The following is a 25,873-nucleotide window of genomic DNA, read 5'->3' as shown; positions in this document are numbered from 1 at the left end:
AAATGCAGGAAGCGAAATTCAGGCTTAAAAGAAGGAAGCACAGGGCCCCATCACCACAAAAGTAATCGCTTATACAAGTAAAGCCCACAAAGACTGCATCTCTGATGGGACTATCATGGAGCAGACTGGCTGCCAGCAAGCATCACCTCCCCGTAGGCCTGGAAGCCGGGGGAGGGAAGAGCATGCAGAAGCAAGGAGATGACTCAGAGGGAGCCCTGGCTCCCTGCAGAGCTGATTGCAGGCACAGCAGATTCACAAACACAGCAAAACCCCTCAGCCACCAGGCAACCATGCACAGGTGCTGCTAAGCTCCAGATGTTTCCTGTTAGCCATTGACCAGGTGTGGGGGTGGTTATAAATGTGCAGGGCAGGAAAGGAAGTGTCTATGTGGTATCTGGTAACTGCTGGGGGTACCCTCTGCTTTTACAGCTGTATGTAGCATGGGTTCTGTTTCAAGGTAGAAAATGTTGAGGGGAGGGTTAGTGTGTGTTGGGGTTTTTTGGGATATGGTAGTCTTGTTTCTATGTGTGATGGGAGTAGCGGATGAAGTATTGGTGGGTGGAGAAGTTGCCTTGGAGGCTTACTGGGAAAGGCAGTGACTTCTGAATTGTATTTGACTTGCACCAGCAAAACAAAAAGCACAATCTGTTGTTACGTGAGCAGCAGCTGGATGGATCTGTACTTGGTAAATCTGGGGTACTCCTCTTTGACCAATGCTATCAAATGGTATCTATGAGTGATCAAGGCTTCTGTGCATGTGGGATCAGGGTGGGGGAGTGCATGCCAGGAGTAGAGCTAATGCTTTTGATAAGGCAAGGAAGAGGATGGTTAATCTGCCTGTGTAAATAATGTTGTCTTCCTTGCCTTCTGCCCTCTTCCCCCTAACAAAACAGGCCAGTATCAGCTATACCTGTTCTGTTTCATGTGGTAAAATGTATGACTGGGACAACAGCGATGGATTCATTCAGCAACTGGATTTTTCCAGTTGCAGTGAAGAGACTGAAGAACAAAGCATAAATGAGGAGGATGCCCTGAGCTCAAGCCCCACCAGAAGCTATGAGTTCCAGAAGTGTCAAGGGAGCAGTCCTCCGCCAGCTACCCCTCAGAGAAAGCTTAGTGAGATTTTCCTGAACAAGATGAATGCGTGGGAGACTCCCCCACTGAAGCCTTCCCTGGATATGAGTAAGAGCCAGGGTAATGCTGAGACACCGCTGCATATCACCTGGAAAAAGCTGCAGCTGTGTGACACCCCACACACTCCCAAGGTAATGGCACGTATCAACTCTGTGTCTGAGCATCCAAGGTCTCTGGTGTTGCTGGGGCATCACTGTGTTGGTGGTGAGGACATCTGTTGCTAGCGCTGTGGAAAGTATTTCTCACTGTCACTGTTGTTAGCCTCTACTCTTCTCCTAGAAACCTAGACTGAGCCCCTTCACTATGGAAGGGTTATTACGTGGGTGTGAATAGAAACCTGTGTGTGGGAGCAAGTGTCTTGACGCTTTCCAAAACCAATTAGTTGGCATTGGGTCAGTCTGACTTAAAAACACAACGACAAAAAAACCCTCAAGCATGTGTCTTGGTAGCCCTTGTGCCCCTCACACTCTACTTGGGGGCATGGACATCTGTCGCATCTCTGTAGGATGATGCGCTGTGCTCCTAGAGGGATATATGCATCTCTGCTCAAAGAGCTCACCATTCCAGGGGGAACCTGGAGACAGGCAGCTGCCCTGACTGCTCTGCTCAGTACACTTCTAGATACAAGTGAGTTTTCTCTTTCAAGATAAAGTTGGAAATGATGTTGTGGCTGGGGTATGGCTTCGTCTGGCGAGTCTGGATTGCTTCAAACCAGCTTGTTGTCCAGTGATGCTGACTCTCTTGTTGTGTGAAACTGAGCTGCTCGGTGAATTTGAGGAAAGTGAGACTCTGTTCTCGGGGTAGCAAATCTGCTGTGGAAGATGTAACAAATCAGTGTGTGCTTGTGGAAGAAGGTTAGCCTATCTTCTGTGCCACTGTCCTAAAATGGAGCTAGTTTGAGAGATGCCAGCCTGTGTGTTCTGACACATCTTATATAGAATATAATACAACCACTTGTGCTTACAGAAGACAAAAAGGAGAGACTTGGCACCAGCTTCTAGCTGCCTTCTAGCACTCAGGACTTGCAGCGAAATGTAGCTCTTTCAGTCCCCTCTCAATATTCCTGCTTACTGATAGACTGGGTTTTCCTTTGCTTAACTAGTACACAAAAGATCAGCACTTCTAGTACTTCTGGGCTAGGATTTTACTTCTGTACCCCCAGTCCAGAAACCTGATTATGTGGGGAGAAGGGTGATTATATGGACATATATGACTGAACGTGTGGCCTTATTTACTGAGGAATGGTCTGCTGTCTAGGGGAAAGTGGCTCTAAATGGCATCACTGCAAGAATTCCCTGCAATGACACTTTATGAGAAATATACCTGAACCTCATCTGAAAGTAGGTGAGAGGTCTAGAGTCTCTTCCAGACCAGATGAGCTACTAGTCATGGAGGGTTCTTTAGTGTGTGCTCTTGTGTAGACAACATGTTGGCTAGATGCTTCAAGACATGCTGTTTGTAGCCCATGAGCAGCAATTGCACTAAGTCAACAACTTTGCTGTCTTCTGGGAGAAAGGTCTTAGATTCCAGGCATGCTGCAGAGGGCAGGCTCTACAGGGCCTACATCCGCTTATAAACAAGGCCGGGAGCATTGATTTTTGGGATACCTGAAGGCGAGAGGAAGGGTAAGAGTGCAGAGACACATTGAACTGCAGACAGATGAGCACTGGAGCTCCAGGTAGGATGCGTGGCAGAGGAGGCAGATGACTGTATTTTGTAGACTTACCCAATCCTGGAACCGATTGCAAGAGCTAGTTAGGGTAGCTGCCTTACACTGTGTAGTAGCTAATATCAGATGGTGTTACAAGAGAAGTCTGATTACACAATAGAGCCCTAGTAAAGCAGATGGGAATTGTATGCATGTAACAGCAGGCTGTAATCGTATTCCAGATCCTGTTCTTGACTTGTGGCTAGACTAGAACATAGCCACAATCTTACAGAGCTTCTAGGCTGCTGGATAAATTGGGCTTGAGGGTATGCTGCTTTTAATACATCCATATACTGAATTTTTCCACCCAAGAGCAAGGAGGTGCAGACCGTAGCTTGAGGAAGTAATCAACAAGTACTTGCAGGATCATAGTATTCCAGCAGCTGAACTTCCAAGTGTGGTATAGAAATAGAGAGATGTCCCACAAGTAGCTATATCCACGAGGGCAGCATCAGTTAGGTGGATGCACAATACTGCATCCAGTTTTATTATTTACCTTCAAAAACTTACAATGAGAGAAGGAAGGAATGATACGATCCTGGAGCCACATCTGCACTGAAAAGAGTGAAGACATGGTTGGATCAAAAAGATACAGAAGTATCATGGTCTTCATGATGGGGGGACTTTTGAGTTCTTGAAGGGCTTTTAACTAGGAGAGATGTTAAAACCATGTTTAGTCCTTGCACTCACGCAAGTGGTGGGGAAAAAAGTAACTTTCAAGAAGCTGATGGTTTCTGAGGGGGCAAATCACAGAAAGTAAGTAGATTTTTCTGTCTTCAGTCAAGACTGGGTGCTTCTCTGAAATTATGCTCTACTCAGCCCAAGGTTTTGGACTAGTGGGTGAAACCCTAATGGGCTGTCTTATGTGGGAAGCTGAACTATAGAAGACCTAGAGGATCCTTCTGACCTTAAATTTCTGAAACTGTTTATCATTCTCAAGGAGAACTGTTTTCTGCTCCTTATGCCAGTAGCTATATAAAAATATTTCTAACAACTTGCCCTGTGCTAATGCTGCTTGTTGTTGGGGAATTGAAAGGAAACTTGGGTGATGTTCTATCTCATCCCCTGACAAACCTGTCCTGACCAAACTGATGCAACATTCCATGCTCGATGGAATTGGGTCTTCCTTGTTAATGCAAGATGATGCAATTTCTGTGTGTCTTAGGTGGGGAAGAAGAGCAGCTGTCTCCTCTTAAGGACTGTGCTTGCCAAAATGGCTCTGCAGGCCTCACCCAAGTGAGCAGGGAATAGAATCCAGAAAGGTTTAGCAAAGAACATAATACTTCATGGAAGGAAAGAAGAAAACTGTCAGAACTAAGTTAGGGATGTGGGGGTTTAATAATTTCCTTATCCTGAGGAAAGGAGCTCTCCTCGATTTGCAGGAGAGCAGAGATTTTATTCTGACGTGGCAGCAACAATAACTTTGCCGGCTTATCTCCCACTTCCCCCCCAATACAGAGCCTGTTATCGAAGACTGCTTTTCCTTCATCTGGGACAAAGGCTCCACCCAAAGGCTTCAGACATCTGAGATTTACTCCTGGTGCTGACTCAGACGACTGCACCCAAGCTTCTCTTGTCAACATTAATCCCTTCACACCAGAGTCGTATCGACAAATGCTCTTTCTTCCTCATGGCAAGCAGAAGGGCAGAGGAGAGCTGTAAGTAAGACCTACTCTTAAATAACAGGCTGGAAGGAGACTGTTTGAAGGAGATAAGTAGTGGAGATGTTCAGTACCTGGACTGACTTGCTAACAATGAATCATTCACTTCTGTAGTATTAATTGGTGTGGAGCAAACATTAGCAGACATATGAAGGTAATAGAAATATAAATAAAATAATTTCTGTTTTTCACTAATGTTAGCTGTTGATGCCCCACTTACAGTTTTCTCCTACAGCACTGAGGTACTTTTTTTTTTTTATTGACCATGAGTGGAGCTTGATTCAATTATACACATACCTACAACTTGGAAGAAATGTGCCCATTATCATATAATACAGCTTTTAAGATGGGTGCAGGCCACTACTGCTGACCTGCCAAAGTTCTGGCTCAGCTGAGAGAGGCTCAGCTGGGCATCGCCCTTGAAAGTACAGTGGGGAAGTTCTCTCCTTCACTAGGAGCTTCTTGTGCAAGGTCATCTCCCGTGTAGTTCACCACTAAGGTGGCGAGGAGAATGATGCCCCTGAATGATGCTGCTCTGTCCTGTGAGCAGTACTGATGTTGGTATGTGGAGGCTTTCTAAATGGAAACAAAGACTTCCTAGCCTGGGACTACAGTCTTTAAGACTTAAACAAGAAATTTCTTGTGTATTAACACTTGACAAAGTATGTCTTTGATTAAACTGTGAAGCAAGGTTTGGGGATTATTTTGAAACTTTGAAAATGTTTTCACTTCAAATCTCAGTTGGATTGCTTCACTGAAATGATACATGCAGACTTTCCTAAACTTCCGTTATAGGAGGGATTCTGATCCAAGAAGCCAGGTAAAACAGGATCTACCTACAAAGGTGAGTGTCTGTGTATTTCCCTCCACAGAGAGAATAAGATGCTTGTAATGATTTGGTGATTGATGAAATTTCTTCTGCTGTTGGAGTATAAATCATGGCATCATGACAGAGGATAAATACCTATGACAGAATAATTCCAAGCTGAATATTTTATATTAACTTTTGTTTGAGACAAACTTAGAAATGATTCCTGTCTCTAAGGAAAACTTGTACTAAAGCAAATCTGAAACTTTGACAAGTAATCCCAAAACTCATTGATCTTGGTCAGGAGGGCTTTCTAGGAAATATAATTTGGGCTCTTCAGCGAGTACTGTGTTACTTTATTATTGAGTTAGCAAAAATAGTGACTGTACCTTTGTGGTTTGAAAAAGCAGGTGTATTGTTGTTCCTATGAATAGTGTACTGAGCATCTTTGGATGTGGCTGGAACATGGTTTATATGTTACAAATAATATATAAACCTGCACTGCAAAAACACGAAGACTGAGCTGAATGGCTCTGATGTGGATTAATATGGAGGGCAGTGTCAGCTGCAGTAGTCAGTGGCAAACTTCTGAAGCACGGCAGCAAATTCTGTACTTGCATTCAGTAGGAAAACGTCTGGCTTGGGGGTGGCTGTGTGCCTTGGGGTCCAAGGGAAGGCCCCACCACAGCTTATGTAGGTACAGGACAGCAGGCACAGTCTTACAAGTCAAACCCAAGTTCTCTTGCTCATGTTGATGTCTTTGCTTTGCTGGCAAACCTCAGCAGTGGGGTATGTTGGTGTGGCTGCATGGGGCCGTATGCGAAGTCTCACGTGCACCCAGCTGTGCTGGCAGAGATGGGCAGCTGCTGTGGGAACCAGTGTCCCGCAGCCTTTTCCCCAGATTTATCTGGGGGGAACCTACTCATCCAGCTGGCTTCTGGAAGGCAAGCCAAGCCTGAATTAAAGATCTGTGTTCAGGTGAGGCAAAAAAAATAATCTTTTTTCCTGAGCAGCCCCTTGAAGTGAAGAAAGTATCCTGCCTCGTGCAAGTAGGTAGAATTGTTCATTCTAATTGTGAAACAATTGGGCTCACTGGAAGAGCAATGGCACCCTCTAGCGGAAAAGACTGGTATTGCAGGAAAACGGGTCGTGCTAAAATACAGCTGCAGAGTAAATCTGCTACCAGGTTTAACATCTGGGGCTACCACAATTACTGTTTTCCCTTGGAAGAAAGCCTCACGTAACTTGTGACTTAGCACTCGTGCAGAATAATATTTCTCTGATTAGATTATGCAATATAGATATAAATTATGTACTAGGAGGTATCTTTATTCCTTGAGATTTTTAAGATACTGTAAAATATAGCTGCCTTATGAAATACAACCTGCTGTGAAGGGCTGCTATTTCACATGGGCCACACTTTACTGGCTGTGAGGACCAACTCTTTACACCCACCCTTTAAGGTCGTATACTGTGTAGTACAGCAATCACAGCAGCGGTTTCCACAGAAACCACCATGCAACATGAGCCACTGTTTCCGTAAAGGATGCAGAATGAAGAAAAATCACTTGGTTCACTCTCTTGTTCACTTCATGCTCCACTGCTTATCTCTTCTTCACTTGTCTCCCCCACCAGCAGGCATCACTCTACAAGCAGTACTAACAGATTTTACTTCCCTGGTGACCATTACTGTAGCAATAACGAAGTTCCAGCTGCAGGCTTTCAGCCCTTTGTGGAAAAAGTGGCTCCTGGTGAGAAATCGCTGGGAACACAAATGGATACTGAGACCTGCTAATGTGCCATTAGCCAACAGCTGGTCCTTCAAACCTGGTGACAGCCTGAACTGATGTATAATGTCCTTCCTGCAGTCAACATTAGCTGCCAGAGCAAAGCAACTCCTACCTAGCTGGAGCCACATGAAGCCAACAAGCTTGTCTCCCGAGCTCAAAACAGGCAATAGCTCTTACTTAAACACAAATTCAGTGCATGAGCCTGGCTAATTCTGAGGTACCATCTACCAAAACTGGTAACGCATCTTCTTGAGTGTGCAGTAGCTGGGCAAAAGACAAGTATTTTGTTGTTGCCTGCTGTTCATCCCCGACTCCATCAGCTATGGGTCTAGGAACTGGGCTGGCCTGCCAAGAGAAGAGATGTGATGGCAGTAACCCAAGGAGGCTTAGGCACATGTAGCCAGCTAGACTACAGCTCTCCTTAGCTGCAATTTCTACGCCTATGGCTATTACGTACTGATTTGGGGGCAGGGGGGAAACAAACGACAAAAAAAAGAAACAGCCTTGGCCAAACCAGGCCAAGATAACCTTTGTTAGGTAGTCTAAAATATACAACACGCCTGAGTGAAAGGGAGTAATTCAAGAAGAAATGGTAGCACACTTGCATGCCTGCCTGAATGAAAATGCAGAATGGGAGAGGGAGCAACATGGGTGCTCTGTGAGAGAAAGTGCTACACTGCTCTAAAAACATGACAAATGCTATTATCCAAGTCTTTCAACTCATACTTGTCTTTGCTGTTTTTGTGACCTTGTAGAGATACCCTCTGAAAGCGAGCAATATGGTTTCCCGTTACAAGAAGGAGTTCCTGGAACTAGAAAAAATTGGTGTGGGGGAATTTGGCTCTGTCTACAAGTGCATCAAACGCCTTGATGGATGTGTTTATGCCATCAAACGCTCCAAAAGGCCTCTGGCAGGATCCTCAGATGAGTGAGTGTGCTAGCTAGAAAATGCCAGTTGAAATGACAGGCATGTTCTTGGGAGGTGTGATGGGGATGGAGGGGGTGTGGACCTAAAGGTATCTGCGGGGTAGCATGAGCAAACACTGGCTGCTGTTGCATTCCCAAGTAACGGTTGGGAGAGTGGGGGAAGTTACCACTTTGGAAATACTGAGTACGTATGTCTGAGAAAGCGAAGAAGCCCCATGTGTTGCAAAGTGAGATGACAGTTACCTGAATTCCTCGGGTCCATGTAGCCAGTGTCTTTAAAATAACTGTCAAATAGTTCATCTGTGGTATGTTCCTGCCCTGCTGTATGGCCAGCACTGGTTACAGCCGTACTGTCCAGCTAGTGTTGTCCTGCATGTAAAGCAGTCTTTGAAGCTGCCTTTGCTGCTTTAACAAAGACTTGCTCAGGGATCTATTTTTTTTTTGACAGCTGCTTAGCACATGTGAGAAAGGGCAGGTTTTGCTTCAGCAGCTGTGAGAGCCAGTCTGTCTCTCAAAACCCAAAAGAAAGTGCTAAACACTTCTGCTTTCCCTTTCTCAAGCCAGGCTGCAAACCAGGGCTCCTCTCATGGTCCCAAGCAGGACACTGGCACCCCGTCACCACTGCTTTTTCTGTGCATGCTTTCTAGGCAGCTGGCACTGCGCGAGGTTTATGCTCATGCTGTGCTGGGACACCACCCCCATGTTGTGCGCTACTACTCAGCATGGGCAGAGGACGATCACATGATTATCCAGAATGAACACTGCAATGGTAAGAGCTGTGACATTGTTAAAGGCCGAGATCTCAGGGTGGGTGCAGTTACCTTCTTTTGTACTTCGATGTGGGGTATTTTGGCTTACAACAAAGCAGACTGCACCGGGCTACAGTTCCGTAGAGAACCCAGTAAGGGGTAATATTTAGACAAAGCTCTGAATGGTCCCAATGTGTTACAGGCAGTAAATACTCTCTAATTTGTGGGATTTAAAATTTCTGTGTTGGCTGGCCTAGAAGAGTATTCCCCACGCCAGTGCTTACAGCTGCATCTGGGACAGCCCAGGTAACCATAACCTGATGTGAGTGACTCAAGAGCAGCCAATTAGTGTCATGTATCTTGGAACCAAACCCTTCTTAATGGAGGGGAGCAGTGATTTGAAGAGTGATACCTGGCTGAGACAAAGGCACCTTGCGTCTTGGCTAGAAGAAAGGGCTCAACGGCTGCAGAGGAACAGAGCTAATTAATGAGGTAAACTGTAAATGCGGGTGCTGCAGGCAGGGTGGTACCCTCTTACTTGAGTTCACCCTTGGTCATACCACTGTCTGGGAGACACATTGGAAAAGAAACCTCTGGTTACCAGAGGAGCTGAATTCACATATGTAGTGCTCAGCTTTCAACTGCTCCTGCAGCCTTGGGGCTTGATGAGTGGTGGTAACTGTTTGGAGTAATGACTTCAAATCTGGAGGAGGTAACCATGAAACATGATTGCTGCTGCAGTATTGATGCATTTCTTGCATTGTAGTGGATGAACATCTGAGACTAAAGGTTAAGTATTGAAAAGCAGGCTGATGGGGCGAGAGGCCATGGTATTAGTTGTGAAATAGCCAGTGCCTTAATGGAGACCCATAAAACTCTGTTTCGGTGTTCAATGTTCTGTTACATTCTTCAATCAAAAATCTGCTAATAGGAGCTTAATTTCTTTGCTTCGCTATTCATGTATCTGCTTTCTGCCTGTAAGTATGGCAGAAGTAATTAACTTTTTGACTGGTTCACTTGCAGCGGCAGCAGCACTACGGTGTCAGCCCTTCTGGTGCTGTAGGTAGAACTGTAGTTGCTCGGTCCTTGGCAAGCAGGAGGCAGGGTGCTCTGAGGCTATAAGGCTGAAGCCAAGAGGTGATGTCCAAGTTCGATCACTAGAGCATATATAGCTGGCCTTGTCAGGGTTTGTCACTAGCAAGCCTGCAAGTGCTCTGGGCAATGGTTTCTACTAAGCTATTTCAAACATGCTGCTCTATAAGATCTTTGTCATGTCTCAGACCGTCTGTTTTCATCTAGGTGGGAGTCTCCAAGATGTGCTGCTGGAGAATGCGAAGCTTGGCCAGTATTTCCCAGAGGCAGAGCTGAAAGAAATACTGTTACAAGTCTCCATGGGACTAAAATACATCCACAACTCTGGCCTTGTGCACTTGGATATCAAACCTAGTAAGTAGCGCTCCCCTGCTTTTGAGAAGGGTCTTCCAAGTGACCCTCCAGGGGTGGGACCTGTAATAGGTCCTTCTGACTGGACCTATAGCAATGCTTCAAAGGAAAAAGAGAAGATCTTGCCCTGAAAGGTGAATGACTTGTGGGCTGCTTTTTTTGTTAATCTCATGTTGCTCTAAAACTGAGCCTTCTCTGATAGTTGGCAGCATTTTACTTCAGTCTTGTGATCTTCATAATCCTGGCTAATGGGACTCACTTTCATACTGGTGGAGCAAGTAGGGCTGCTAGTGAGGACAGGGACTTCCTTATTTGCTGCTGTCTGGTTGCACAACACTTGACCTTTGTATGTGCAAGCTGGAGTGAGGTGCATATTTATTGTGCCTACTCTGAGGGATTAAGTTCCTGCAAAAAATGGTAAGAAGCTTTCCTCTCTGCAGCTGAGGATGGATACCCCCAGGGCAATGCTCTGCCCACCCCTAGTCACATAGGTGGATCCTTATAGTGGAGTTCTTTTTTCCTGCTGAAATCATGCCTCTAGCTTGGGGGGGGGGGGGGGGGGGGGCAGAAGGTTGATTGTGCTAGGGTATTTTATGCACAAGGTACAACTGTCTTCTGTTAGCTCTATGGCTGAATACATGAGCTGGGCAGAAAGCAGACTAATGGGTGGGAAACGTGCATAGTTTCTCTGGCTGAAAAGCTTAACTAGCTTGTCAGGTGGGATTTTTACAAAGTTGTCAGGCTCCTGCAGTCTGGCTACAGATATCACACTATTGCTAAACTTTGCTGTCTTGCAGGTAATATCTTCATCTGTCACAAGCTGGCAGCTGCGGGCCTTGCTGGGCAGGAAGAGAGTGACAGTGAAGATGAATTCTCTTCTGGTGTGGTGTATAAGATTGGTAGGTTTTAGCCCACTTTACACTGGCTTAAGATTAGGGCTGCCTCATTACTGCCTGAAAGAGCTCTCTTCTGCTGGCTGAAAAGTCTTGCATACAAAACTGACAGCATAGTTCTAAATGCCTCTGCTACTTACCGGAATTAATTCTGCTAAGGAGGAAAGTCCTAGGAAACTCATGTGCTTGTTTCCAACCCTGGACTCCTGAGTAGGAGCAGCCTTGCTCTCTTACTTGGTATTTTCTGATTGCTCTGTTGGTGCCTATAAAATGCAGGCTTTTATTGATGGAGACCTGCATCAGTTTTCTCTAAGTTGCTCTTTCTTTGTCTCAGGTGACCTTGGCCATGTGACATCAATAACAAACCCCCAGGTGGAGGAAGGAGACAGACGGTTTTTGGCCAAAGAGATTTTGCAAGAGGTACAGCCACTGGTGGGGAGAACAGGGAGGCAAGCAAGTGGGGAGAGATTAGCTGTAGTGAAATCACCAGTCTGGCATATTCCTTGCCTTATCTCCTCTTTCTTGTACCTAGTCTGGCTGTGAAATCAGGAAAATTAACACCTCTTTATTAATACTAAAAGCCTGGGTCTTGTCATGTAAATATTTAACATAATTTATAAGCAACTTAATCATTAGATTATTTGCAACTATTCTACCTGTGGGGGATGAATGGGACAAAATCTGTATCGGTTTGATGCAGTTTCATTTACACACCCAGCTGAGGTTAAACTGCTGGATGTGATTACTGCAGAATATATACACTCAGACAAATGCTTTGTACAACAAGCACTGATCAGGTAGGTGGAGAGGTGGGAGGCACAACACAACTCTTGCACTGACTGCAGCTTTGCCACTCTGGCCAGTGAACAAAAAAGGAGTCGGTATGTAACAACAAGTTTGAATGTGTTAATCAATTCTGGCATTTGAGTGACAGTATCTTTTTGTGCTGTAAGTGGATTTAGGAACTGTTAGGTCAACACATCACAGGCAGTCTAGCTTGAGTTGGGCATGGCTAGTTTATTGCCGTCTGGTGAAGGCTGGAGGCACCCATTTATAAAGCCACCCTCTGGATATGCTGCAGTGATCCTAATATGGGCTGCAAGCTCCTTGTGACTGGGTGGAAGCCAATGTGCTATCAGTTACCAATACTACATGCTATCAATCTTTTCATCCTGAAGAGAAGGAAACAGCTAACAGGGATGGTGAAGGCAGTGTCATACACATACTTGTTTGGCTAGGGTTTTTTGAGTTGGTACCCCAACCCACTCTTGCTCAGTATAGCAAGACATTCCCTTTCTATAACTATTTATTTTCTCTCTGCAGCAATACTGCTATTTGCCAAAGGCAGACATCTTTGCCCTGGCACTCACAGTAGCTCTGGCAGCTGGTGCAGCACCGCTGCCTCACAATGGGGCCCTGTGGCATGACATCCGCAAAGGCAATATCCCATCAATCCCCCAGAAGCTTCCTCATCGCTTTCTTGAACTCCTCAAGGTGAGGAAGTAGTCTTGTCAGGACAGAGGCTTTTCCAGTTGGCATGTGACAGGGGCAGTGCTAAACTCTGAACTCCTTTGCCTTCTAGCTCATGATTCATCCTGACCCAGTGGAAAGACCTTCTGCCACAGCTCTTACTAAACATCCAGTTCTCTGTCCTTCACGTGGAAAAGCTGTGCAGCTCCAGAAGCAGCTAAATGTGGAAAAGTGCAAGACTGCCATGCTGGAAAGGTAGGACTGGCTTGAGCATGAAGGGGAGAAAACATGGGCACAACAAGTGCTGGTCACCAGGCTTCTGTGGGTGAATATAGGGTAGTAATACTGGGAGATCCAATATGCAGAAATATTCAGTCAGTTCCGGTGCCTGGAGCTGGGAGGATGATTGGGCTGTAGCAGGGACTTATAGTGCCCAAGCAGCTGTGGCTCACTTCTGGCTTTGAGGAGCTGGCTAAATTAGAAAAGTGGATTTGCATGCTTACTGCAACCGCTGGTGATGGGGAAAATACTGATACAATATGCAGCCAGTGGGCAGATGAGGAACTGATACTGCATTGAGATAATGGTCTAGCACAGAAGGAAGAGAAGTATCAGTTTCTTTCCCTTTGCTCCTTCTCACTGCTGTTAGAAGTAATGTTTTGATGTGCTGGGGCTAGGATTTGCCCCACCACCCCTCTTAGTGCAATAGTCAGATGGGGATTAGGTTTTCCATATATACAGGAGAGCATGTGCTCTGCAGAAAGCCACTAGCATCAGGAAAAAAGGCAATAAAAAAAGCATATGCCTTAGGTATGTGCTGCACGAGATGGCACTGATCTAAGTTCCACCATTCACAAAAATCTGAAATGATGGGGGGGAAAAAGCCAAGAGGGACTCTTCATGCTGATGCCAGTGTGTTGCTGGTTTTCTTTTGGGAAACTTTCAAAGCTTCATCAGCCTCTGGTGTGAAAAGTCAGCACCCTCCAGCAATGCTGGAGTACTGCAGTAATCCTCTTGTGCAAGACGGATTCATGCATGATGTGGTTTTCTTCCTTTCCCTTCTGTCTTCCCCCTGCAGGGAACTTAGAGCAGCCCGCCTTGCCCAGACCCTCATGAAGGACCAGCCCTTAGGAAGTGCCAAGTTGCAAGAGTCTGAAACCTCTTCCAAGCAGAAGAGCAAGCGCCTGGTGGGAGGGAAGAGCTGTCGCTCATTTAGCTTTACTTTGGGATACTGAACTTCTGTGTTGTCCAAAAAGCTCTGGCTGCTGAGTGGCCCTGTGAAAGCAGAGGGTCCGTACAGACCCATACCCCATATTAGCTCTCCCTGTCATGGTTTTTGGTTCCCTCAATTATGATTGAATGCTGGCTGAGGGAAGAATGTCTGGCTTATAAGTGTCAGATCATGGGATTTAAGATTATTGTCCTCAGTCTTTTAATTTCTTGTGTAATTGGTCTTGTTCTAGACTAAGAATAGCTTTGCCATGCAAGGGAAAGGATGGCATCTCCTCTACTCGCTTCCCTCTTTTAGTTGGGCCCTGTTATTGATAGTAGTTTTGTGGTCTTCACATTCTGGCCACCTGTGTACCCTTAGAGGGGAGGTGGTGGCTGTACACAGACAGCACCTACAGCTGGGTCCGAGGGGTGCGGAGGTACAGCCTGAGGTAGAATTTTAACAACGCACCAGGATACAGATAGTTACATAGCAGTGCTGGTGGCCTTGGGATGCAACTGGAGTGGCATTTCACTTGAGGATACAAAGAGTAAAAGGAAAACCTTTAAGGGGGCCTTAATCGTGGAAGTGGAAGGAAAACTTTCCCTTCCTTCCCTTTCAGCGCCAAGCACAACGCCATGAGCTGGTTATGCCCCAGCAGGCCAGGCCCTGCTGGCCTCGGAGGAGCGGACCCACCCTCAGCGGGCTGCCCCCTCCCTGCAGGGAGACTAGAAAGGGCTTTTGCAGGCCTCGTCAGGTTTTTTTTTTTTTTTTTTTGAGTTTCCTCTTTAGATTGTGTGTATTTTCGGTATGTGTTGGATGCGGCCTCCCCCTGCTAAACACTGCTCTGCGAGTCCCTGCCGGGGGCCTGCAGCCAGGGAGGATGCTGGGCCTGTAACTGTTATCTGTAGGTTTTACCGAAGTTCGTTCTCAAGTGTTGGACGGTGCTAGCTTTTGAACTATCGGATGCTACCCTATGAGAAGCGAAACGTGCAAATAAAGATTTTAATCTTTTTATCTACGACGGCCTGCCTTTTTTTTTTTTTTCTTCTTCCTCCCCCCTCTCTCTTCCTTTGGGCGTCCTTCCCCGCCAGGCGGGAGACGTCGCTCACCCGGTAGGCGACAGTGTGGCCGCGGGTGGCTGGGGGTAGGTGCCGCCCGCCGCCGCAGCCCCTCGTGGCGTGGGCCCGCCCGCCCCCGGGCCCCGCAGCACGGCCGGCGGGGAGAGGGTCGCGTTTCCCCCGGCCCCTCTGTGGGCAGGACCCGTCCCTGTGCTTCCGCTTCCGGCGGGCTGCGGCGGGAGAGGTGCTGAAGGGTTGGTGGGAGCGGTCGGTGGGGCCGGGGGCGGTCGGGGTGCCCTCCAGTGCCGCTTTAGGGGTGCCGGGGGCGGTCGGGGCGCCCTCCGGCGCCGCTTCAGCCGTGCTTTTCCTTCCACAGGCGCGGCGGCGGCATGTTGCGGCGACCGGCGTGGCAGGTAGGGTCGCGCCGGGGCCGCGGGTGGCGGTTTAACGGCTCCCTGAGGGAGCGGGGCCCCGCGCCGCCGCAGTGCGGTAGGGTCGTTGCGGGCGGGGAGGTGGGCAGCTGGAAGCCCTCCCGCCCCGCCGAGGAGGGGGTAGCGACTCCCCGCAGCTCGCCGCGCTGCCGGGCCGGGCGCTGGCAGAGCCCTGCGTGCGAGCGGCTTTTCCTCTGCGAGCTCTGTAGCTATAGGTGCTGCGGCCTTTACCACTGCACGGAATCTGGCCTTGGAAAAAAAGGGAATTCTCCTATGGGTCTGTAGGGTCACAGGTGGTGTTTCTGCCTGTTCTCAAAATACGTGTGGCACTACCTATGAAGAAAAGAGGGAAGTTCTGTTTCTGTTCATACTACTACATACTACAAGAATACAAGTGCTGGACCTTAGTTAACTTAGTTACTCAAAAAAATGATTTGTTAGAAGATCCAGCTTCTGCATGGAATGAGTCTTAGATGATTTGAGTGTACATCAATGAACCATACAAATATACTTGAAGAACTTCTGTTTTGTAAGTTGCATTTCATCTGGTTTAGCATCTCTGTTCAACACAGGACTGTCAGTCTTGCCTGCCTTTAAGTTTTGCAATCACTTGTTGTAGGAGATGAGCTTTTCTTTCAGTTCCTGCATATGGGCCTCTTGCAAAGGTGGTCTTGGGCTTTGCTCTTTTCCTGCTGTCTTTTAGGGCATGGTATCTGCCAGCATCAAGTCAGTTCCTTTCCATTTTCTCACTCCTGTTTAACTGGAGCACTCGGGTTGTCATGGCCTTGATTTACTGTTTGCTTGGGAATGTGGAGTTATCAGTGCATCATACTACCTATGGAGGTGGATAGATGTACATTTTGGGCACAGCTTGTTAATCTCTGAAGTGAAGCAGAAAGCTGATGAAACTACTGTGTTTGTTTCCAAAAACCAAAGCCCAACCAAGTAAACAACCTCACTGCTTCAAACCCCTCCTCCTCCTAATACGTGTTACAGAAAAACAGTCCTTACTGGGTGTCCTGAAAATAATTGATGGAGATGTACTTTCGGGCCATGCTTTTTTCTAGGGATTTTTTTAACCCCACTTTAACCAGGTATTCTTTTAATAGTCCTGTTGGCTTTATTTAGCTGTATGGATTTCTTCCCTCTAAGTCACTGGAAAAGAATGTACTTGCAAAACCTCTGTAAGTGTTCAGAAAGCAAGGTGTAAAAGCATATAAATACTGTTTGCACTTTGTATCTTGGGAACTAACATCTGTCTGTTTCTTCAGGTGCTTCGCCAGTTTGTAAGACATGAGTCTGATTCAGTTGGCTCATTGGTACTTGAAAGATGTAAGTAGCTCCTGAGATGAAATTTAGCTGTTACTCTTCATGGTTTTTATCTCAGTTTTACAATGGCTGAAATATGCCAGGAGAAAAACAGATAGAAATGGCAGCTCCTGAATGCAGTGACTAAAAACGTGTCGTTTCAAACAAACAGATTCTTAAGTAGCTTCCCGCCTGGTCTTTGTCAAGTCAAGCAGCCTTTGAGGGGGAAAAGAAAAATGCCCTGACACGGAGTATGACCTGTAAAAGGCAGGTAGTTGTGCTTTATTAGTGGCAGTGAACCGGGTACTCTGTTGTCATGTTTTCTAGTACCTCCTCAGTCTCCCACGTGCCTGGGGGATTTGTTTGGATGCTGCTGCCCCAGCGTGATTTGCTCCAGGTGTACACTTCAGACTTTACCATTCAGTTCACGTGCGCATTGTGCAAGAGCAATGCTTCCCTGAACTCCTTCAGTTGGTCCTTGAACAAGGAGAAGTAATAAATTGTGTCCACCCAGTCCTGGTACCTGTGTAAAAACTAGTGACCCTCTGATTCAGAGGATGGGGTATAATAATGCAGCATTGTTGTTTTAAAGGTACTGTTTTAAGAACAAAACAATGCAATGGTATGGTTTTCTCTTAATGAAAAAAAGTCAAGATAAGTAAATGCAAAATAGTCTAAATGACATACGGATGTGTCTGTGAAAAAGATGACAAAGGAACAGGAAGAATAAGAACTTTCTAAATGAGCTCATTTAGCAGTGATAACGATAGTACAGGCATAGTCAACTGTCAGCAGGGCCTGAAGAAGCCAAAAATCACAAGAGCTTGAAAAATGGTTGGAAGTACAGAAAGTCATTGTTCTGGCCCTTGTCAAAAGCTTCTGAATTACAACTTGCCATGATTAAAAGCGTCATAATTCACCTGTATATGAATTTACTCTCTCACATTTCAGCCATGAATCGTGTTCAGTTGCTTGGCCGGGTTGGACAGGACCCTATCATGAGGCAAGTGGAAGGAAAAAATCCCGTTACCATATTTTCTCTTGCAACCAATGAAATATGGCGAACATCGGAAAGTGAGGTAACCCAGGGAGGTGAGTCTGCAATGAGTGATGTGCTCCCGCCGTTTCAAGGTCATGTTTGCATATTCATCAGCACCATGTTTTGTCTTCAGGCTGCTGTGTAAATCTCTTGGGTGCAGAGAAGTTCCTTTGAGGTCAGGACAGATGCTGCTGCATTTGTGTGTTGCTTACTGATCCCCAGCAGCATATACTGAATAGACATCTGCATGTCGACCTTCCTCTGGAGGAGAGGAAAGAGTATGGAGTCAGCTGTTTTTCACTGTTGGGGTTGCCAGAGGTGTAGCAAGTTCCATGCTCTTATTTGTATTCCAAGAGGAGAAGAAAAATGAATGATACAGATGTCTCTTCTTCTCTAACTTTTGTTCAATGTGGAATGTGAGGGGGGAAAAAAAATGTATGAGCTCTGGCTTCCAGGAAAACATCTCTTGGTTTGAACTGTGCTTTTGTGCAATAGTTGCATTTGAACACAGATGGGTGGAACACTGAGTTCTACTGGTACGGAGCAGGGGATTGAGTGCTGGTATACTTCTATTGCAAATAACTTTTCATAATTTGAGAACACCAACATGTTGAAACTAATTTCTGAGACTTGCATGAAAAAGGATTTGGCATCCAACTTTGTTATTTTTATGTAACTTAGGTGATGTCAGTCAGAAGACGACGTGGCACAGGATCTCTGTCTTTAGACCAGGCCTCAGGGATGTTACGTATCAATATGTGAGGAAGGGGTAAGTGAATAATTAAGATCATGGAGGATTTAATGCCTTATTAATCCATTGATGTAATAATTATGGTGATCAGGAGCTATACTGAGAAGTGCCATAAAATAAGCTAGCAGACCTCCTACAGGCAACTGATGCAAAAGCGTGTGTGTTCAGAATCATAGAGAGAGGAGAAAAGAGCAGTACAGTTCTCTGACCAGAACCAAATTCTTGATTTTTTCAGTGCTCGACTCTATGTTGAAGGGAAGATAGACTATGGTGAATATACAGATAAAAACAATGTGAGGCGGCAGGCCACAACAATTATAGCAGGTAAGGAACAACATACCGAGGCCTATCTTGCCCTTTTGGGTTGGAGGGGAGGTGGAGGACCTTTGAAATAGAGCTTGGTTTGTCATCATCCTCAGTATCTGCACTTGGGGATTTTGGGAGAATGGTAGGCTGTACCAGTAGATGTCCTCTGGCGCTGCTTGTGAAGACAGAAAATGAGAGCATGTAGTTGCAAGCTGCTGCTTCATTTGCTCACACAAACCAGTTTGTGTAGGAGATAGATACTGTGTGTTTTAAGAGCACCAGTACATAGTTCTGCAGGTCAGGCAGATCCCTTTTCTAAGGAGGGTTTGTTTAGTAGCTTTGTATTGGTTTGGCAGGGATTTTTTTCTTCATTTTTAAGACCAGATGCTTCATAACTTTAAGGACCTCTGTTTGTAAAAGATGTTCTATGTGGGGATAACTTGATGAAGAATTTACCTCGGTCTGGTAGCCAGTACTGGTAAGAAGAGCACAGAATGGACAGGGAGTAGACTTGCCGTTGGGTAGACACAATGAAGAAGAGAACTGGGAAACTCAACTTTTTCCTTGAGCCTTTAAATAGCATGAACATCCTACAGCTTTACCGTGGGTAGAGCCACTATCTTGTGGCTTTTGAGGGAGGGCGAAAATAATTGGGTAGTAAACATTTCTGTTACACAAGTGTATCTAAAAAAACTGGACCAGAGGAGAAGGGAAAAAAACGAGCCACAGTTCTGGATGCTTCTGCTGTGCAGCCTCTTCGAAACAATGGTAAAACTTTCACATGAACAGTTCAGCTAGCAGTGCTGTAGGTTGCTGTTTATAAATAGCTGGAGGGGAGAAGCAAAACTCTTGTTGTTTTACTAGTATTTATCCTAATGGTTTCTTTGTGTTCAATATCCCCAGTCTCAAGATGCTTCAGAAATTACTGAGGCTTGATGGAATGTGAGCTTCCTGTAGGCTGATGACATGGTAGTCCATACTGAAAATGACAAAATAAAAAGGAAATACGCTGTAATGGATAGAGATCATAGTCAAAGAATTAAACCATTATTTTAAAATGTTTCTGATATCTTTGACTGTTCAGCAGCTTTTCATCAAGTTTATTGGTTTCACAATATATGTCATTGCCTTGAATTGTCAGCTTTTGAGGGAGACAGCAAGAACCCTGTATTGGACACTTTTATTTTATGAACTGTTCTGAAATACATGTCTTTGCAGCGTATTTTAACACAAAGAGATTTTGTTTGTGGCTGTGCAGGCTTGCAACAGGGCAAAACCATCCTGAAGATTAAATTTTCTTTATTTCTTTTCAGATAATGTAATTTTTCTGAGTGATGGTGGTACAAAAGAAAAAGTGTGAGGTCGTAAGTGCTTGGACCCAGGCCATTTAATTCCTTTTGTTTAACAGTGCTTCATAATTCTGTAATCACGTATATTGCTGTAGTTTCTTTAAAAAAGAAATAAAATGTTTGATACCTGTAGGGTCTCTGTATGTGTTTTGTTTTCCTGTGTGTTTTCTCTCTGTTCATCATCATTTGGATTTCTTTCTTACTTTCTCAAGAGAAAAGGTAAACCGGGCAGCTACATTAATTCTTCAGCTGGTTTGCATCTTCAGCTGTTTTCAAACCTTAAGTCCTTGGCTGCCTTAACAATCTCTCTTTTGTTGTGCAGGGCCTGACAGCCTAATCGCCTCTGTTAAAATCCCTCCTCTGTTCTATAGGTGCCATTCCCCATTTTTTCCCCTAACTTAAGTGCATTAGACACAAAGTTTAGAGCAGAGCCATTGGCCTCAACTGGTGCTCGGCTTGAAGTTCCTCCTTGTCACAAACCCTGAGAAGGCCGCTTGTACATTTGCATCTGCCCCTCCCCCGACCATAGCATTTGATCAAATTGGGTGTTGGCTTTCACCAAACCCTGTTTTGATCTTGTGCTTAGGTCTTCATTATTAGGGCATTTCCCATGGGACGACTGTGATGGCATCAGCATTCTCGTGGCAGTACCTCGTTAGGTGCTGTGCTGTCGTTTGCCATCAGGAGGGGCTGGAGGAATGACTGCCTTGGCCGCTCCTTCTGAGAGCCCTGCGATAGGGTGGGGAAAATACTCCCGGTCCAGGATTCTCAGGCAGTGTGGGAGTGGCATTTATTCTGCTTTAACTTTTATTGTCAGAAAGATTGCGAATTTTTAGTATTGTTAGTAAAAAAATAGCACGACTAAAGGGTGTTGGGAAAGTGGTGAGATTCCCACTGTAATACAGTGTGATGTGAACAGGGAAAGTAAAATGTTAGAGGCAACAATTTCCTGCCTTCAGAGCTGGTGGGATTTTGTATCTCCTCTCTCTGAGCCCAGTGTGGAGCATGCTTCTTTATAGTTTTTTGCAGCTTTTTCCCCTACAGAATGGTGATCTTGTCTGTGCTTCTTTCTGTGAGCATTGTCAGTGCTGCCAAAAGCTTCAGTTCTTTTAGTTCAGTATTTACTTGTGGTTGAAGTTAATGCTTTAGCTAGTATCCTAGCCCCTGTCACTGCCATACTGCGGTGTTAGATGTACTGGCAATGCTTAGTTACTTAAATGGGTTGTTGTCCACAGGAGATTGTGGTATCTTTTTAAATAGGAAGTTCTGTCTTTAACTCCCTTAACTACTGCTTGTTCAGTCTGAGCCTGTTGTAGCGCTGGGAGCAGCTGTGATGGTGCACCTCTATAGTAGTGATCCAAATACAGTTTATGTTTGGTCCACACAAATTTCTCCTGTTAGCTGAAAGCTGGGGTTTGTCTTAAGCTTTCTTCATATCTAGGAGGCCTTGAGTGACTGTGCTAAGCCTCTGTTCGTTCAGCGGTTACCCCCCTTTTTGCACTCTGCTCTGGTGGTGGAGCTCAACTCAGCTTATGACAGTGCCTGCTTTGGACCTTGGGAACTGGCTTTCTACTCTGAACTCGGAGTAGAAATGGCAGCGATGATCCCCTTCACTGCTGCACTAGGAGTGGCCAGAACTGATAGAAGTCCTCTCAGCAACCACTGAATGGCTTATGCTAATCATTGCCCCTGGCTCAGGATGGGGACAGAGCTGAGCTAGCACTACGCACAGGATTAGGTGCCAACAAAGAATATTTGCTCAAGAGCTTCAACTTGCCTTGCTTTTCTGGTTCTTCTATTTAAAGTTGCTAGTACACTTTTTAAAGATTGACCTGCTACACAGACAACACATGCCTACTTTGAGAACACATTGTTTGAAGAGCGGTGCAGTATCTTGCATATTCATCCCAATTTTGCATTAGGGTGGATTTTCACAGATGATTCTGCATTAGCAATAGACATAGTTACAGCAAATATAACCAGTGGCAAAGGTACATTGTGTGTTCACCTCACGTCTGCTTTGCTGCTATAGCGTAAAGTTAATCTGTAACGAAGTAATTTTGGTGATGAGAAAACCAGGTGTGAAATCAGAATTCCTATAGGATGTGGATTGGAGTTTTTTTATGGCTGGGTACTTGGGTCTGTGAGGAAATGTCGAAGAATGGAAGTGGTATCTACTGAGTTAAGCACAGTGATACCTTGTTTATAACTAGGCAAAGAGTACTTTTCCACGCTGTCCCTTGGTAAATGGTATTCAGCTTTTGGTTGTCTGTGTTAACCTCTTGTGTAAACTGCCTTAGGCAAAGCCTGGTTGCTTACATCAACCGTTCAGAAGTGTTTGACCTTAACAAGGAATTTATTTTATGTATTTATGGAGATAGGTTGGAGGAGATAAAAAATTGACATGATTTCTTTTTAAAACGACAGAGCATTTTAACCAAGCATTTGGAGCATTTCTTGACAGCCCTGAGACAGAGATGTTCTGGTCTGCAATGCAGCTCAATGCCTCTCAGTTATTTCTGTCAGTTTGGTGTAAGGTGTAGGAAACGCTCTTCTGTGCTTGTTTCTGTGGCTGTAGTGCGCAGGTTTGATGAAGACACCATGGGCATTGTGCCTGTGTCACACAGCAAAGAACATTTTCAACTTCAAGTGAAGTGTGACTGGAGGGCTGTTGCAGTGAAGTGGAACGTGATTTCTTTGGCTGAAGCCTCTTGCTTCTGTTTCATGACTCAGTTTCTGCAGACGGAGTAGCACGATGAAATAAGAATGACTGAGGGCTTGGACTGGTACAGAATTACTAGAGAATTTTACCAGCAAGTAGCTGGTTTGGGTTCTAATCTAACCAAAAGACTTGCACCCTGGTGACTGCACGGTGCCCTGCATGAAGTGGGTAGGTGTTTGCACCCCGTCCCAGCTCCACTGTGAAGACCAGCAGTGCCTATGGAAGCCTGGTAGGAGCCCATGCAGAGAGGCCATGAATTGCAAAGGCAAGAAAGCTGAATTACTGCTTTGAGAAGTCCCTGGGTACAACAGCTAGCAATATTCTGGTAAAGGGAACTTGTGTTTCTGTCAAAGTACCAATTATGTGGTTTTGGTAGTAGGCTGTCTCCAGTACTAGCAATCCCACTTCTTCCATGAGTATTCATGTTAGAAAAGGAATATAATGCCATGACTGTGGGAAGAAAACATCACTATGCTCAAGCACGCGGTCTATTTTTAACTCTGAAATTTCTGTGGTGGAAGACTTTTTGCCAAGTAGTTGAGCGTGTCTGTACATACAAACTAAGACTTGGTGGCTGTTTTATCTTGGTGATGGTGAGCTCCTCCACACCATAGTGTGATTTAGTTCTCATTAATGCAAGAAATTTGCTTTATTAGTGCATTACCAGGTCCTGGGTAGTGCAAGTAATGTGTTTGCACATGACACGCTTTCGCAGGGCTTCTGCAGAGACATCCTCTTGTGGGTAATGTATGTTAGTATGTGTGAGATTTCTTTCTTCTGCTTGTTGCTTTATGTCCCAGATAAAAAAAAAAAAAAAAATCAGCTCATTTGCCATTTCAGAATAATCACCAGCAACTACTGGGATTAGAAGTTGATTGCTTGGTCATTCTTTGTGTTCTTAGTGCTGCAGTTTGTGCCCTGTACTCTTCAAGGGGTGCTAAGTTTGTTGAAGAAACCTTCTCTAACTGTGGCCATTGTTTTTGGCTTTCAGGTGGTAGGATTTTTAAATTTGTAGCTGGTTGAAAACCTAGCAATTGTTATCCTGTAGGCTTTGTAGCTATTTGTTCTTTTCTTGCTGGTTGACTTTTCAAACTTATTTGAACAGAATGGCTGTAGGAAATGGATGGTTATCTTGATCTTGGTTGTCACAAGTCAGAAAAAATGTCATCTGTAAATATTTAATGAGCCTTTGTGCAACTGACCCATTCAAGAACTGAGTAAGGATGCAGACACAGGAGTTGCAGCTTCTGTAACCAAGATTTGCAAGGAAAAGTGAGCACCTTTCCTTTGCTAGGCTCTCTGTGACTTACTAGGCTTGTAGTATTGCTAGTGTTTTTCTTTGATATTTAAAGTAAGTGGTGTTTGTTTGGAGCTCTGCCTTAACAACCTCCTCTTTCTTAGCTAGTTTGGTTTCCTGTGTGGGTTTTCTATGTTTTTTCTGTGTGGGCTTTCTACTCCTTTGCAGAAAGGTGACAATGCTTAGTAAAAGAAAGATGAGTTCCCCTCTCTTCTCAGCCCTATCTCCGCAGACAATAAACTTCCACCTTTTTATCTTCTTATAGATTGTTGGTCAATTTTTGCACTGTCCCTGGGTTCTGGAGAGTGAGGCCAAACCCAGTTCAGTCTGTGGTGAGGAAATGGTCTTACACAAAGGCGAAAAGAAAATGCTCTCAGAATTAGATGAGCTGGAATTTAAAAATACTACTAAAGCTGCTCTAAGAGGAAAGTTATGAAACATGGAAAAAAAGACGATTTTCAGCATGCTAGTAACTGTTGAAATTACAAATTTAAATCCTCCAAGCAATATAGAAAAGGTTAGAAGTATAGTTGTATGTGTGTAATGTTCTTGCTGGTTTTGTGGTCCTTTCCACAGTGCCTGATTTCTGATATAGTGTCCATTTGTGAGTTATCTCATGTGTTGTATGTTGTATTCAGGACACTGAATAATTAATATTCTCTGGAAAGGATTAGTTTAATCCACTTTCATCTCTTCCTTCTTGGTGCCCTGTAGGTTCTGCCCGTTTTTAGCAGAAACTTGCTAATGCAGATTGCCCAGCAAGAACTGGTGCTGCAGCAAATGCTGTTAGTTGGTACCACACAGTGCAAATTGGTCTTATTTCTTTATAAACTCTCAGGTAATTGTTTTAGGAATGTTGAAACTCAAAAATAATATGTAGCCTTGAACACTAATTTTAACAATATGGTAGGAACTGGCCAGTTACTCATTACCAGTTACCAGTGTCTAGTCACTAGTTACCAATATTGGTAACTAGTTTTATATTGGTGAATAGCCCCCAGAAATGTGTCTCTGTGTATTAAAATATTTCAGTGGTCTAAGAAATCTTCCAAGATGCTTGTGAATACTCAGCAGCACTGTGTACCACTGTTATAAGAAAGCCCCTGGTGAAGCACAGAGCAGACAGGGACACAAGGTTACATGATGAAGTAGCGCGCTGTTTACCCAAAGTGCCTGATTTACCCCTGAGCGCTTTAACCAAGGGGGAAGGATAGAAGTAAGCACTGTGTAACTTGTTTCCTAAATAAGTATTTCTTCCTGAGAAATGTGTTAGGATGAGAAAGTTCAGCCCAGTACTCTTGGTCAAATACCAGTCCTTAGGAGACACTCATCCTCAGCATGTTCAGCAAATGAAGCTGCAGTCACCCAGTCAGCACCTTCTTTTAAGGTGGTTTTTATTTTGTTGGCTTACAAGGCAAATATAGAATCATATAATCGTTTATGTTGGAAAAGATCTTAAAGATTGTTGAGTCCAACCGTTAAAACTAACACTGCCAAGTCCACCACTAAACTAACTATATCCTTAAGCACCATGTCTACACTAAATACCTCCAGGGATGGTGACTCAGCCACCTCCCTGGGCAGCCTGTTCCAGTGCTTGACAACCCTTTCTGTGAAGAAAGTTTTCCTAATATCCAATCTAAGCCTCCCCTGGTGCAACTTGAGGCCATTTCCTCTTGTCCTGTCACATTACTTGGGAGAAGAGACTGACACATACCAGCAAATCATTAATTCAATGCCCTAGCCTGAAGAAATTCTCTAGTCACAGCAGTAATTTTAGAAGGATCTAATGTCAGCCAACAGAGTGATGGAAAAC

The 25,873-nt window shown here is 44.9% G+C and overlaps 1 protein-coding gene across 8 annotated transcripts; it reads left to right on the top strand.

Annotated features, from left to right (window-relative positions):
* Positions 1–542: 542 nt before the first annotated feature.
* Positions 543–20,170, top strand: LOC102055259 (WEE2 oocyte meiosis inhibiting kinase). 8 transcript variants are annotated; one of them, XM_055712338.1, is made up of 16 exons: positions 918–1,265; positions 4,301–4,500; positions 5,299–5,347; positions 7,857–8,029; positions 8,676–8,797; positions 10,077–10,223; positions 11,018–11,119; positions 11,448–11,533; positions 12,437–12,607; positions 12,696–12,838; positions 15,231–15,267; positions 16,557–16,617; positions 17,545–17,685; positions 18,314–18,401; positions 18,619–18,707; positions 20,003–20,170. In XM_055712338.1, the coding sequence occupies exons 1-16, from the start codon at positions 933–935 to the stop codon at positions 20,047–20,049; spliced, it is 1,989 nt and encodes a 662-aa protein (XP_055568313.1). In that variant the 5' UTR covers positions 918–932; the 3' UTR covers positions 20,050–20,170. The 8 variants fall into 8 exon arrangements, with proteins under 8 accessions (XP_027660402.2, XP_055568313.1, XP_055568315.1 ...); XM_027804601.2 differs by lacking the exons at positions 15,231–15,267; positions 16,557–16,617; positions 17,545–17,685; ... (1 more) ...; positions 18,619–18,707; positions 20,003–20,170 and adding an exon at positions 13,662–14,420 and having other exon boundaries at positions 543–1,265; XM_055712340.1 differs by lacking the exons at positions 918–1,265; positions 4,301–4,500; positions 5,299–5,347; ... (5 more) ...; positions 12,437–12,607; positions 12,696–12,838 and adding an exon at positions 14,532–14,550.
* The last annotated feature ends 5,703 nt before the right edge of the window (positions 20,171–25,873 follow it).

This window comes from Falco cherrug, chromosome 5 (genome assembly GCF_023634085.1).
Source record: "Falco cherrug isolate bFalChe1 chromosome 5, bFalChe1.pri, whole genome shotgun sequence".
NCBI classification, from domain to species: domain Eukaryota; kingdom Metazoa; phylum Chordata; class Aves; order Falconiformes; family Falconidae; genus Falco; species Falco cherrug.
This window is presented reverse-complemented; position numbering and strand designations above follow the sequence as displayed.

Excerpts from the sequence above, each read along its gene's own strand:
- LOC102055259 (XM_055712338.1), top strand. The coding sequence starts at position 933 with ATGTATGACTGGGACAACAGCGATGGATTCATTCAGCAACTGGATTTT. Across the intron at positions 4,501-5,298 it reads CAGAAGGGCAGAGGAGAGCT|GAGGGATTCTGATCCAAGAA; the intron begins GTAAGTAAGACC and ends CTTCCGTTATAG. Across the intron at positions 15,268-16,556 it reads TGCGGCGACCGGCGTGGCAG|GTGCTTCGCCAGTTTGTAAG; the intron begins GTAGGGTCGCGC and ends CTGTTTCTTCAG.